General features: G+C 53.7%; 1 protein-coding gene across 1 annotated transcript in view; it reads left to right on the forward strand.

The window, feature by feature from the left end:
• Window positions 1-1,006: 1,006 nt before the first annotated feature.
• The window catches only part of CUNH16orf74 (chromosome unknown C16orf74 homolog), a 45,300-nt gene continuing 31,201 nt past the window's right edge, over window positions 1,007-15,105 (forward strand). Inside the window, exons 1-2 of the mRNA XM_037142390.2 lie at window positions 1,007-1,123; window positions 2,017-2,155. Of these exons, the coding sequence (XP_036998285.2) occupies window positions 2,123-2,155 (33 nt within the window). The 5' untranslated portion in view covers window positions 1,007-1,123; window positions 2,017-2,122. The remainder of the gene's footprint in view (window positions 1,124-2,016; window positions 2,156-15,105) is intronic.

Consider the following 15,105-nt stretch of genomic DNA (forward strand, 5'->3'; position numbering starts at 1 on the left):
GCACAGGGTGAGGAAGGCAGGCTGAGACAACTGAAGTGTTTCCTATCTCTGGCCACTGTCTCTCCTGTGCTTGGGCCAGTTCCGTGTAGCTCTGCACTGACCGGCCCGATGGCACTAAGGATTGGATGGTGAACAGACCCTGGCAGTAGTTGTGGGAACCCTCGGCCCAGGTGCTAGGCCTGGGGGCCGGCGTCACAGCCAACTTACCTCCTTTCTCTTTGCACCTCTGGTGCATCCAGAGCAGGCCAGCCCCCCGTGTCTGGAATGGTGGAGGGGTGTATAGGTGCAACCTGCTCAGGCCCCGTGGGGCAGGGGGCGGGGCATTGAGGCAGGATGAAAATGTTCACAGTAAGTCAGAAAAAGAAAGTGGTCCTTTGTATACACAGACTTCCCTCCTCTCTGCTGATGCCCAAGAGGCTCCCTATGGTAAGAGAACACAGTGGGGTTTGAGAACAGGCCCTCCCACCCTCCCCCTAATCCACTTCCCACCTTGCCTAGTACCTGCTGTGAAACTGCTTTTGCTGGTTCCAACTTCCTGAACCACAGGGGAGGCACCTATCCCAGACACACTCCCAAGTCCCACCCCAGGGGGCCAAGGTCAGCCTCCGGCAATGTTTAACTTACATCCATTCTCAGAATCACAGAACCCCTGAAGAAACCCCAAGAAGAAAAAGTCACTAAGTTTGCCCCATGGCGGTGACAAGAGTGCCTTCACAGGACCGAATGCAGTCCTCATGCAGTCCCCTCTCAGCAGACAGCGAGGACTGCGAGCTCGCCTCCCCTCTGGCCTGCTCCGAAACACGCAGCGGGGCCCGAGGCCTCTGCTGCTCCCACTCAGGGACGGGTGTTTCTAGGCAGGGCCCGGGGTTCAGGGCTGTGTGCCAGCCCACGACCGCCTGCACCCAGCTCCACTTCCTGTGCCTCCCACGGTCCATGGCCGCCTTTAATTCCAAGAACTTTCTTTATACTCCTGAGGATGTCAGAGTCGAGCCCTTTAGAGATGTTTTCTTCCATCTGAACCCCAAAAAGCTCCAGAGATAAGTGCAGCCTGAGGAACGTGCTGGGAGAGGGGCCTGTCTGCTCACTGCCTTGGCGAGCTTCATCCGGACTTCGTAGAAATGGGGTGAGTGAGTGCATTCCGTGGGTTTCACAGTCTGAGCAGACAGATGTCCTTGCCATGGCTGACTTGGCTCCTAGCAGCTTGCTGGAAATGCGGGTCTCTCTGACCGGCTGGTCCCACCACCCACTACAGCTCTTGGCCTCGCAGCTCTCTACCTAACCTGGATCCACCCGTTCACCTGTGGCTGCTTGTCTGGCTGTTTCAATTTGAAGTCCGCAGGCCGGGACTCGGCCACCCTCCTGCTCTGGGGTTGTCTGTCTGCCATTCACGTGGGCGTCACTGGAGCACAGCACCCTGGCCCACCACCATTATGAGGGCACCTCGTCCTGCTTCAGGGAACAGTGGTCTGCTTTCCCTCCCCAACCCCCCCCCCAGCCCCTCTCAGAGAGCTGAGGCCACAGGCACCTGCCCATGAGGGGAATGTGTGCAAAATGACGCTGGAGCCTGGAAAGCCTCCATCCTCGCAAGGTCTCAGGATCATCAAGTCAACCATCCCCATGGACCAGGTGTGGTGACCACATGCCTGACACACCCGATTTCGGGGAACTGACGGTCCTTGAAACAGCTCAGCCCAGTTCTGACTGCTGGAAATTTCCCCTCTGCTATATAGAAACCCTTTTCCTGAAACCCCCCCACTAGACCCCCGTAAAGGTCCCAGGTGAGCCTTTCAGAAATGGTCACGGCCTTCATCTCCTCCTTCCTCCCCTGTTGTGGTTTCAGTTCCTCTTGCCACGTGGGCTTCTGTCCTCTGCATGGTCTCCAGTTGGCCAGTTCCTCCATCCTCGGGGCCAGAACTGGGGGTATCAGCCAGGGATTAATGGCACAGAGTAAGCTCCAAAAGCCACAGGGGCCATTGGAAGGCCTGAGCTTAAAGGTAATTTTCCTTCTCTGCGAAGGGCAGGCATTTAGTCCAAATGGGCAGAGTCGGGCCAGCCGGGGACAGGGAGCAGCCACGGCCCAGATGGCCACCCCAGAAGAGCCAGCGACTATCCCCAGCCTGAGATGCCAGATGGCCACTGGTCTCTTCTCCTAGAGGTAAGAGGGGGTCGCTGGGAGCCTTGCAGGGGCTCCCTCGCAGGGCCCGGAGGGAAAGCAGCCTGGTTCAGGGCTGCCTCCAGAGGCCTGGCGGGGGGCCGGCTCTCTGTCCTCTTTGTTGATCCGTAACGTCGCCTTCTCTGTGCCGGCCGTATGGCAAGCGCTTTTCTCTGCTTCTCCTGAATTTTTAAAACTGTGTCTTTTCTTATAGCAGAAGTGGTATACACTCCTGGGATATTTTTTTATATAAAGATTACAGCAGATTACACTGGAGGAAGAGGTGGCAGAGCTGCTTCCTCCCACCCCCACCCCCACCCTCACCAAACCACGGTTCAGTGTCGGCCGCTCCAATTTAAATCAAATGAGATATTGAAATTCAATGGCATGTAGAAAAGAAAGTTCATTTTCTTCTCACCATTGGCTGCCAGTGCCCGGGGGAATGTGGTATTCATCTGTTGCACAATTCATTTGCTTGGAGAGTGGAGCCCGCTGCCAAGGAGAGAATTTCCAAGCATTTGGTTTTGTCTCTAGGCTGCAAGGGAGCTGTGACCCCCTTCGCTCCCCAGCTGAGGCTGCCAGGCCTTCCGGGGAGGTGAACTGCACTCTGGGGTCCCAGGGCCACCGGAAGGCAGCTCTAAGATTCAGAACTCTCCCTTCTGCGTGCACCCCCCAGCTGTGGAATATTTTTCCAGCTGGGAGATTAAAGATGAAGCTGCTGGTGGCCAAGTCCTCAGCAGCATTTAATAAGTTGATTGGACTGGGTGTGCGTGGGGCCCCCTAAAGTCAGTGGGTGGCGCTTTGGTCTTCCAGACAGGCCTGTCCCTGCTGAGGAGGGGCCCAGCGCCCAGTTGTCTATAGCCAGAGCGGGCATCATCTCCCAGGATTAATGCAGGCCCCAAGCACTGGGGGGCCACTTGGCACCTGACTTGACTTGAAAAATGATTTGCAATCTCCAGAAAGGGAAAGAGGCAGAGCACTGATAGAGGCAGCATACAGACAGGGGTCAAAGTGCCAGTCATGAGCCTGGCTGGCTGAGCCAGGATCCCGGGTCCAACACTTACTAACTGGTAATGCCGGGCAACTTCACCTTTCTGCCTCAGTGTCTTCATCTGTGAAATGGGGATAAGGATGCCTCCCTTTTGTATTGGTTGTCATTAAGTCAGTTCTCTTGTATCTGGGACATGGTAAGCACTATATAAACATTCTGGATAGTTGGTGATGCAGGGCTTTTATTACCAGATGCTGGTCATGAAACAAATAGCCAGATTTTTTCCCCATGTCAACTCAGTGACAGTACTGTTGTCCCATCTTTCAGATGTGGAAACTGAAGCACAGAAAGGGTTAAGTGACTTACTCAAGGCCACTGAGTTAATTCATGTTTTTAATTCAGGGAAGTTGTAACTTTTTATTGTGAAATTGTTCAAGTACAGGAAAGTATGAAGGATACCTTAACATGCACTTATAAAGTATTTGCTGAAGTTTTGAAGAGGTAAAATGCTGAGATGCTACCGGCGTGGTCCTCCTGTCCCATCCTGTCTTTGTCTTCCTTCTTCCCAGAATCAAACACTTATCTGCAGCTTTCTCAGAGAGCTCATTAGTGTTTTATGCCCATTTATAAACTGCAATGTCTTTCTCAAAATGTTCAGATGGATGTCACACCTTAGTTTTGCTTTCCTCCCACTCAGTAAGCTTTTGAGTATTTCTCACATGGACGCCATCGATCCAGTTCTTTCATGGTGGCTGTTGTGTGGTTTTCCATTGGAGGAGTAGGCCGTGATAATAGGCCACAGGTTGCCATTCATTCTTCTGACAAACAGAGCATTTCCGAGTTCTTTTACCCAAGGTGCCACAGTGAGCACCCTCCTGCCACTCCTCGTGGTCACAAGTGCACGGGTTCCTGGGAGACACAGACCCATGAGTGGGGTGGCTGGGCGGCGGGGCACGAGCTTCTCCAGCTGTTGTCAAGCTGCCCCCCAGGAGTGTCCCACTTCCACTTTATGGGCAGGGGAGTTCCCAGCTCTCCAGCCAGGACCAGCCTCCCCTCGTGGCTAATTCAGTAAACGCCTGCCAGCAAGCGCAGCCCGCCAGGCCCTGCACAGGGTTACCAAGTGACGAAGCCGTGCCCAGGAGCCCTGTCTCCAGAGCCCACATGGGAGACTCTACAGGCCTCCGTCTCTGGCCCCCTCCAGCACTCACTGGGCTGCGATTTACATAATTGGCTGTTTGTATGTTGCCCCCCCCCATACCAGGCAATGATCCCCTCCAGTAAGGGGTCAGGGTGGTCCTATTTTTTGTATCTCTAGACCTACACTGTCTGGCATGCCAGCTGACAACCACATTTGGCTCCAGGGACTTGAAATGTGGCTTGTTGAGATGCACTCTTAGTGTAAAAAGTACACAGCACCCTTGGAAGGCTGAGTATGAAAAGAAAGAAGGTAACTGATCTTATTAACAAATTTTATATTGACTATACGCTAAAATGATACCTTTTGGATTACATGAACTATGTTATTGAAATGAATTCCATCTGTTTCTTTTTAATTTTTTTAATAAGGCTACTAGGAAATTACAAATGGCCCTCGTGACTCAGATCAGACTTGAGTTGGATGGTGCCACCCTACACTTTGCCAGACTGGCGCTGTGTGGCAGGTGCCCAGGGAAGGTTGAATGCGTGAGTGAATGAATGATCTGACGCTTGTGAACAGGAGGACCCCTTGTGTCTGAGTCTCCTCTGGCTCCATCCCTGACATTCTCAGGTAGTGGGGAGAGGCTGGTCCCTTGCATAACAACCCTGGCGCCCTCCCCTTCCTCCCTCCTCCTGCCCCAGAGGGAGGGAGGGAGTGTGCCCTGGGAGCCGATAGCAGTGGAGGGAAGGCACTGTCTGTCGGGACATCTCCCGCCGCCCCCCCCAGCGGGGCCTCGTAGAAAGCCCCACATACACCAGGGAAAAGATGTCCTTCCAGGTCTAGCGAGCACCCTCAGCCCCCTCCCAGCCCAGGCATGTGACCCCCCTCAACCCTGCTGGCACTGTCCCCACATGTTCAAAGCCCATGGGAGGTCAGGGCCACACAGCAGAGGGATGTGAGCCAGCCGCTCTGAGGAAGAGCGCCAAGGGTGCTCACCCCCCACCCCGGGCCCAGTGCCCAGGCCCTGCTCCCCACGGCACTGGCTTTGATGCTTTGCAAAAGGTTAACTTTGAAGCTGCCAGTCAGGCCCCTGAGTCAGGCGAGGCTTGAAAAGAAGAGCTCTGAGGCCTCTAGCCCACAGCCTCCTGCAGAGTGGCCCCTGAGCAGATGGTCTGAATGGTCTGGGCATGATCCTGTCTCCAAAGATGTGCAGAAACCCTCCCCATTTGTAATCTTGGGAAGGAATGGATTTTGCCTTGGGTTCCCGATCACCAAATCCTACCCCTTGAGGCACAATGGTTAAATGTACTTTAGTGGTTTTTATGTGGGAGATGTTCGACTGCAGCATTTATCCTTTCCTCTATGACAAATGCTGACCATTCATTATAATAAGGCTGGACTGTTGAATGGTGACATAGCTGGGTGCTGCTGAGCATTGAGGACTGTCCCTTCATCCCTGAAATGACTCTACTAAGCTGAGCTGGAAAAGCCGAGCTTATTCAAGTAGATTTAAAGTGAGGGCAAAGGTTCGCGCCAGGTCTCGCATCTGAGCCCTGGGTGGTCTTTGGCATAGGGCTTTGGGGCGTGGCCAGGCGAGGTCCCCAAACATGCTCTTGAATAAATGGCACTACAGCCCTTATAAGAACAGATTGGTTACATGAACAAGAATGCCCATCAAAAGCAACAGCTCCCCTACAGATCGCAAAGGATCAATCGTTTTGTCTTTGAGATGGTTCCTGGGTCTGCTAGTCCCCTGAATTTGGCACAATCTAAATACATTCAACAAAGCCAACTCACCCAAGGGCCTCAGGAGGCACGAAGACAGGAGCCAACCGTGAGGGCTCCTGCCCCCGCCACACCCCACTGCCTCCCGCGCTGCCCCTCAGGAACCTGCCCTCCCTGTCCCTGCACAGCCCCGCCCCGCCCAATGGCCTCTGAGCCTCCCACCTTGGGAGGTCCTACCCCCAGATCCCTGCTGACATGAAAACTCCCACCCAAACCCAGCATTAAACACCAATGAATTAGAAACATTTAAAAAATAATTCTCTTTTTTTAAGTTGTTTATTTTAGAGAGACAGGAAAAGAGAGAAACATTGATCGGTTGCTTGTGCCCCAGATGGGGACCGAACTCACAGCCCAGGCATGTGCCCTGACTGGGAATGGAACCCGTGACTTCTCGGTTTGCAGGCTGGCACTCAGTGCACTGAGCCACACCAGCCAGGGCTTAAAAAATGATTCTTATCATTTTTCATTTAAAATTATCTGGCTAGTAAGTAACTTCTTCGATTTAATGTTGGCTTTGAGTGCTCGGCAATCCTGCACACTCAGGAGAATGCCTGGGAAGGAAGCAGAGCCACAAAGTGCTTTCAAAGGTACGGAAACTTTTGTGAAGACTGAATTTAACAACAGATAACATGTCAATGTCTTAAGTAAACTTTTGTTAGTTTCTATTTTGTAGGTTTCCCTATATTTTAGAACCCATGGGTTTTTTTGTTTTGTTTTGTTTTTATAATTTAACTTTTGAACGGAGTAATCTATTCTCCTGATTCAAGTTTCAAAAGATAAAAGGGGACAAGGGGATAAAGTCCCCCAGGGCCTCTGCCCCAGCCCCCACACTGTCCCCGTAGGCAGGCAGCCGGGTGTCCGGGTGTCCGGTGGAGCCCTCCAGAGACACTTTGTGCTTATACTTAAGCAAAGGCACAGCCCCATTCTTCTCCCTTTTTACTGAAAGGATTGAACATTTGTATACTCTTTGCACCTTACTTTATTTCTCACTTGGCGATCTTTCTGTATTAGGATATAAAGAGCTGTCATTCTTTCTTATGGTTGCAGAGCAATCTTTTCTGTTTTTATTGTTTTTCTTTGCAACTCTCAAACAATTTTATAGGCTCAGAGAGAGGCCACAGAGCAGCACCCACCCCCAGCCCCTCCAGGCCACCTTCCCCAGAGCAGAGTGGAGCCAGCTTCCCAGCATGCCTCTCGGTCTGGCCACTCCCCTGCTGAAAATGCCTCAGTGACCAGCTGCAGCCATTGTCATAGAGCCCAAACTCCTGAACACTGTCCCAGAAGCCCACTGGTCTGGCCACCTCTGACCTCTGGCCTCGGCTCACACTTAGCTCCTCATTTTCCTGGCTCCTCACCAGGCTTCCTTCAAGCCTTCAAGGCAAGATGGCCCTGCTCCACTCTCATCCTACCAACTTCTTTCAGGGACACCTTCTTGCCTTGTCCGTGAACTCTGCCATCTGCCTCTCTGCCCCTGAACTTTGCTTCTGCAACCCCCATGATGCTACCCATCGATATGTCAGGGCTCTGCCCACTGGCCTGCAGACCCCAGGAAGCAGGGTCTTGCCTGTCTGTCCCCAGACTGCCAGGATCGGACAGAATGCCAGTGCTCAGTAAGGAACGGATGAGTGGATGCATACGCCAGCCCTTCACCATCATAGAGTGGGATGGGGAACGTGTGACCTGACTCTGATCCCACGCGCACCCCTAACTCACAGGGGCCCCAGCTGCCCACTCTGCCTCTTAGTTTGCCTTTCCTCATCTGAGTCATCAAGGATGCTTTCCAAGGCACTGGCAGGGCTCCTTTTCCCTCAGTTTCTCCACTTTCATCTCCTTCAGTTTTCAGGTGGCTTCTGCTGTTAGTCTTCCTTGGCGTCTTCCTGCCTTCTTGCCCTCAGGCTCCTCCTCTATAGAAGTTCCCCAGCTTCTCTTTCTACTGCAGAGCAAAAGCCCTCCGGCTGCTGGTGGGGTTCATCACCCTAGTTCTTTCCGAATGCCCCAGAGCCTGAGACGCGGCCCTCCCAACCCCACAGCAGAAGTTGCTCTAGCATCTCTGGTCACCGGGTCACTCCGGTGTTCCCCCCCCCACCCCGCGCATCCCTGGTGGTGAGGTCAGGGGTGGGGAGGTGTCCCTTCCTCTGCTCTTCGGAAGTGTCTGCGTGACAGACGTTGTCGTTTCACAGCTTAAATGAAGTATGGCTCACATACCATGAAATTCACCTGTTTTGAGTGAGGCAAATTTCAATAATTTTTAGGGAATCTACAGATAGATCCCTCCAACCATTTATGGTCCCTCCTCATTCCCAGCCCCAGCCCTTGGCAACCACCAGCCTGCTTTCTGTCTCGACACATTTGCCCATTCTGGGCATTTCACAGACGCGGGGTCACGCGGTGTGTGCCCTCTTGTGTCTGGCTCCTTGCACCGAGGTGCAACTTTCTCCTCCCGGCCAAGGATCAGCCCACGGTGTGGGGCCCGATCACAGCTTGTTTCTCCCCCACCAGCCGAGGGACGTCAGGGTTGTTTCCACCGTTTGCTGTGAATGCAGCTGCTAGGAACATCCACATACAAGTCTCTGCATCCACATATATTTTTATTTCCCCTGGGTAGGCACCTAGACATGGAAGTGCTGGAAGATGTGGTAACTAAGTGTTTAACTTTTCCGGAATTTGCCGCAGTGGCTGCAGCATGTCACACTCGCAGCTCTCAGGCCAGCCCTCCTCCACGTCCGCACCGATGGTTTCCTTCCTTTTTGACTCTAGCCGCCCTCGTGCATGTGAAGTGCTATCTCACTGTGGTTTTAATCTGCATTTCCCTAAAGACCAAGGATGTTGAGCTTTTTTTCATGTGCTTCTTGACCATTTGTTTATCTGCTTTGGTGAAATGTCTATTCTCATCGTTCATCTTTTTGATTTAATATTTTAATTTAAATTTAAGTTCTTAATTGGGTTACTCACCTCCTTGTGATTGAATTCTGAGTTCAGTATGCATCAGCCCTTTATCAGATATGCGATTTGCAAACCTGTTCTCCCAGCCTGCGGCTTGGCTTCTCATTTCCTTAATGGTGTCTTTTGAAGTTTTTAATTTTGCCGAAGTGGCCATGGGTTCTTGAAGATTTTCCATCTGTTGGCAGATGCTGCTTTTTCCACTGGGTGCCCAGCCTGGCCTGGCTTTCTTGGGGCCATTTCTTCTGGTGCCTTCCACACACGGACAGCCCCTGGCTGTGACTGGGTGGCGGGGGGCTGCTCCCTGCTCTCACCAGCGGTGAAGGGGCAGCGCCACGTGGAAACCCAGGCTCTGGCGCCCGCTAGCCCAAGGCCTGCGGCAAGCGACAGCACCTCTCTAGGCCTGTTACCTCGTCTGTAACGGGGTGTAATAGTACCCACCCCAGAAGGCCATGCAAAGTTAGTACCGGAAAGAGGGCCTGGTACCTACTTAGCTCCAATGTGAGCTGGATTTGTCTGATTCTTTCCCAGTTACAGTGAATTTAGCTCGCTCTTGCTTGGGATCCTCACGTCACTTCGGGCGTGAAGACTGAGACTCAGAGAGTGTGAGCAGTTTGCTCAAGGCCCCACAGCCCCTCGGGGGGTTTGCCAAGGTGCCAGCCCAGGTCGGGGGGACTCCAGCCCAACAGCTGCCCCCCGAAGGCTAAGTGAGACATTCTGTCACCCAGGAAGCTCAGGAAAATAGTGTCCCCGACCCACAGGGCCCCATGTCAACACTGCTCATTAAACCAGCTCCTGTCAGACACTGGGCCTGGCACAAGGGACACGGGGACACAGAACAGAGACATTCATCGTTGCTGCCCCAAGGTGGACCCTTTGCCCCCCAGGGAAGACAGAACTGCTACTGCACAGCGTGGTCTGAGCAGGGTGGAGGCCTGGGCTTTGAGGGGCACGGAGCAGAAGTCAGACCCAGCCTGGGGTATAAGCAAAGAGCTCCTCGCCTCCCCTAGGGCACGATGCAAGGGCGTGGCTCTCAGGTGGCTCTGCAGCAGCGGGCCCACAATGACTGGGGCGTCCTTGCTGTGTGGCAGCCTGTCTGCAGCCCCACCCCACGCTCCTGGGGCCTGTGTTTCTTTTTAATTTTCTTTATTTTTAAAATTAAAAATTTTTTAATTTATTTTCAGAGACAGGAAAAGGGAGGGAAACATCAATGTGTGATTGCCTCTCACGCACACCCCTCTGGGGACCTGGCCTGCAACCCAGGCATGTGCCTTGACTGGGAATCAAACTGGCAACCTCTGGGTTCACCGGCCAGCACTCAATCCACTGACCCACACCAGCCAAGGCCTGTGTTTCTTTTTTAACTTTTTATCTAGGGCGTCATCAAACATATACAGAGAGGAAAAAGCACAACCAACCCCCATGTACCCATCACCAACTCCAACAGTGACCTTTGAGGGCCATTCTCATCCCTCCTCCCATCCACTGAATAAATTCCAGGGGTCACATCATTCCATTCCTGTGGCCCCCATTTCCGAAATCCCGCAGTGGGCACACACGTGTACGCAAAAGTCCCTCTGGAAAGCAAAGACCACCTTCCGCTCGGCTGGTATTGGTGGGCCCTGGTGAACCTCCAACCTTCCCCTTTTTCTGCCGCATGTCCTTGGTCTAAGCCATTTCACTCTCTGAGCCTCAGTTTCCTCACCTGTGAAATGGGACACAGTGCCTGCCGCTGGCAAGCTGGCTGTGGAGACTAACCGAGTGCAGACTGTCTGTGGGTGCACAGCTACACAGAAAAGCAAACAAAGACACCACAGGGGGATCAACCCCAAGGTCAGGAGGGGAGGGAGGGAAAAGAATGGGGAAGGGCACGCACAGACCCTCGAATATCTATAACGGCAAACCTCTTAAGGAAAAAAATCTCCCTCAAACATGGAAAGTTGTGACTGTTGGGCTGTTGGTGAACATGTAGGGGCAGCTTTTTTGAAGGTTTGGGTTGGTTCACGAATCCAGTTGCAGCCAATGAAAGGGAAGCTTGAAGAGAGTGGTCACTCAGCACGTGTCTGCGCTCCACCTGTGGTGGGTGCTTGCCTCAGTTATCGTGCTGCGTAACAGAACGTCCCAAACTTAGCGGCTTAAAACCACCATTTTATATTTTCTCCCAATTCCGTGGGTTTCTTGGGCTTGGCCAGGTGGTCTGTGGGTAATGCATGACACCGACTGGGCCTGCTGTCACCTGATGGGGACTTGCCTGGGCTGGATGTGCAACCTGACAAACGCACGGGGCAAGTGGGTGGTGCTGGGTGTCGGCGGGGAGCTCGGCTGGGCTCTCCCGGGGTTGTGGGGCATCCCTCCGCCAGACTGCAAGAGGGAGCCGTCCTGAGAGCAAGCGTTCTAGGCTGGAGGAAGCAGCGTGGCCAAGGCTCCAGGCTTCCTTAGCCCTGTTGTCTTTTTTTGGTTATGAAGTCACAGGGCAACAGATTCTAGGAGGGGGAAATCCACCTTGCCTCTCAATAGGGACTGGAACAAAGAATTTGAAGCCTTCTTTAACCTACCTCTGTGCTTAATAAATGATCGCTGAGTTGTTGAATATGGAACTGAATTTCAGAGACTTGCCTCAGATAGGGAATTAACTGCTGGTGGAGTTTGGGGAGTTGTACGCAGAAAGATCTTGTCCCTCTTAGCCCTCCATGACACCCTGTGGGGCCCCTCTGGGCCTGCATACCTCCAAAGCCCCATGTGACTGGGCTGTGTGCCCAGGGCATGGGGAGGTTGTGCCACGGTGACCCACAAGACCCAGGGCTTCCCAGACTCACACAGGGTCTGCTAGGAGGCCAGTGTGCAGGGCCCTCACTCCCCACGCCATGGGGGCTCCCAAGCACTTCTGCTCAAGGCCACGGCTCAAGGCCGTCCTGAATGGGACGACTTTCAGTCAGCACTGGAGCCCCACTGAGCCTCAGGGCTGCCCTGATGTCCTTCCGGGCTCCCAAAGACACCTGCTGGCCAGTGTCATCTCGGCCCTGCCCGGCCCCTCCTGGTGTGGCGTCATCCCTCTCATCACCGGTGCTGCCCTCTTTGGCCACTGAGAAGGAGCACAAATGGCCAAGGCCATGCAGACAGGACAGCCTCCCGCCATTTCCGGGCACAGCAGCCTCACAGAGACACTCTTCCCTGCAGCTCCTCGGGGCAACTCCCCTGGTTTGGCATTTGGCAGACGGCTTCCTCTGGGAATGAACAGTGGCACCTGCTTCTTTACTTGGAATGTGCCTGGTCACCCGGTCCCCCGGAAACCTTCTGAGGACTTAAGAGTTCTTCATGGGCTCATGCAAACCCCATTTGTTCTGTGAGGAAGCGCGGCCTGCACTGTGCAGCTCTGTGCCCCGTGGTGGGGGTGGGGGTGGGGGTGGCCGGCAGTGCAGGCCCGGCCCCTGCCCTGGGAGGCTCCCCCGTGAGTGCAGAGGCAGCCCTGCAACAATCACGTCGAGTCCCGCAACAGTCTGCAGTGACTGGTGGGGTCCAGACAGAGACACTGCTCAGAGCTTCGAAAGAGTTAACTGAGCAAGGGCAGGGAGGGGCCCGGGAGGAAGGACATCGCGGGAGGAGGGAGCTGGCCTACAACCCTGATCCCTTTGTGCCTGTCTTGGGCTGCACCCAGAACTCCCGCAGCCAGCATTTCTTCCTGATCAGCCACAAGGCTTCCCACTCCCCTCAGGGGCTCCCTCCGAGGCCACGTTCTCAGAGGCTCTCTTCTTGTCCACCTTGTCTAAAATTGCGGTTCTCCACTTCTGCCCTATATAGCCTCCTACTGTTTTATTTTTCCTCCTCAGCACCCAGACTCAAATATCCACGAGGGGTAAGGGGTTTTGATGGCCTATTCATTTACCATATTCTCAGCGCCTAGAACCATGCCAGGCATGCAGTCAACTCTGAAACTCTTGTTGAACCATGCACAGGAAGTTGCTCTCCAAACCGTTAATCCCCGAGGGGAGGGGCAGAATTGTCTAGTTTCTTGACTCCTACTTCCTCTGCAGATCCAGGGGTCGTGGACTGAGGAGGGAAGGCTTTGAGGAACAGCTGTCAGGGGCCTGCCCACACACACACACACCGCCCTCACCTAGGAATCCCCGCCTCCAGCACCCGCCTTCTCCCGAAGCTCCAGGTGATCCTGATCACAGGCAGGTGCGGGGCTGCTGCTCCAGCTTATTCTCCCAAGTCTGTGGGTTCAAGGCTGCCTCCCTCCTCTTCGATCGCTGCAGCTGCTTCCAAGTGGGTGATGCGAGGTGAGGCCCCTGAGCTCGACTCTCCTCTCAGTGCCCAGGGGCCCCCACCTTCAGCTCCCCGCTACCCCCACCCCAAAACCAAGGCCAAATTCCTCAGGGGACAGGGCACCTCACCTGGCCAGAAACACAATGTCCAAGTGAACTCTCTCAAACAAAAACCTTTATATTTCAGGAAATTTCAAACACATCAAAATAGAATAGTATAATAAACCTCCAGGTACCCATCCCTTACCTTTAACAATTATCAACATTATTTCATTACTGTTTCATTTTTCCCCACCCCACCCTCATTCTAACTCCTTTTCATTTTCCTGAAGTCTGTTCAGACAAATCCAATCCAATCTTCGCACTAAATTCAGTCACAGATAAGTTTCCACGTGTATCATGAGGGCTTTAAAGACACGGTGCTACCACTATCACATCTGTTAAATTAGTCATCGTTTTTATATTATTAGTACCCAGACTGGGTTTAATTTTCTGCTGTTTCACAAATATCTTTTCAGAGTTGGTTTGCCCAGATCAGGACACACACAAGTTTGACACTGCACTTGCTTGATTAACCTCCTCAGTGTCCAGTCTCGACCGTGGACTCTGACTGGTGTTGAGGTTCTCCACGGGGGTCGCCGATTACCGTCACCTGTGAATTTTTACAAAACGCCCATGCCTGGGCCCTACCGAAAACCATGAGGTCACGATGCCTGGGTGAGCTGGGCCTGGGTGATCGCTTTATTCATTTTTACCGATTTCTGTGTTTAGTTCCCAGTGATCCTGGTGGGCTGCCAAGGGCTGGAAACTTCTGGATTATCAACTGGCATGAGGGACTGTGCCTCCGAGGGAGAGGTGACAATGTCTTGGAGACATTTTTGGTCATCACGACTTGGGAAGGGGCTGAGGCCAGGGATGCTGCTGAACACCCTATGGTGTCCAGGACAGCCCCGGGAGAGAGTGATCCAGTCCCAAATGCCAGAGTACCAGACACTGAGACATTCTGATACTAAAGCACAGACCCCACTGTCCTCAAGGACGGGAGGCCTGGGGGCGAGGGTGGGGGAGCACATGAAAGGGGATTCCTTGCATTCCTTACCTCCGTCCACACAGTACACAGTTGACCAGATGAATGCTCCTGGGCCTGCTCTCATCAGTGCCCCATCCACCCGCCCCCCCCCCCAGCACCCTGTCACCTCAGGCAGAGGAGGGTTGGGCCAAACTCCCCTGAGACTGGTGGCTCCTCTCCACTTGGGGCGGGAAGCTTGAGGCAGAAGAGTCCGGGAGTGGGACAGACCAGTGTTAATGGGCTGGGTGACCTGTGATGTGTCTGTGCCAAAAGACCCACACCTCAAACAGCTGTCCTGAGCAGGGGGTGACCTTAGGGCACACAGGCAGCCTCTTCACTGGGCTACCCCGGTTGACGGGCAGAGTAGATACTCCGAAGTGTTGGGGAAACGAATGAATCCCTGTCTTCTGTGGAAACAGGGCCCAGAGGCAGGCTGACCTCACGACCAGCATCCTGCATTCAGCCTGCACGAGGCTTCTCCCTTCCTCTGGAACAAGAATGGGAGTGGCTGTGCCCATCATCCTGGGCTTCCCCACCTTGGCTGCCCCCATCAAGGGAGCAAAAAGGACACAGGCCTCTTGGCAGCCAGCAGCCCACCTTCCCTCCAAGGTTGGGGAGTGGGGACAGGTGGAAGGGCCATCCTGCCCCTAACCCTGCCCCCTTCCGTCCTTCGATCTGCAGAGGACATGATACGTTTTCTGCCCATCATTCTGGACTGGATGAGGTCAGAGGAACCAGAGATCACATCTCTAGGAATGACTCAAG

This window comes from Artibeus jamaicensis, unplaced genomic scaffold (assembly GCF_021234435.1).
Source record: "Artibeus jamaicensis isolate MK-2021 breed Jamaican fruit bat unplaced genomic scaffold, CSHL_Jam_final contig_464, whole genome shotgun sequence".
NCBI lineage: Eukaryota > Metazoa > Chordata > Mammalia > Chiroptera > Phyllostomidae > Artibeus > Artibeus jamaicensis.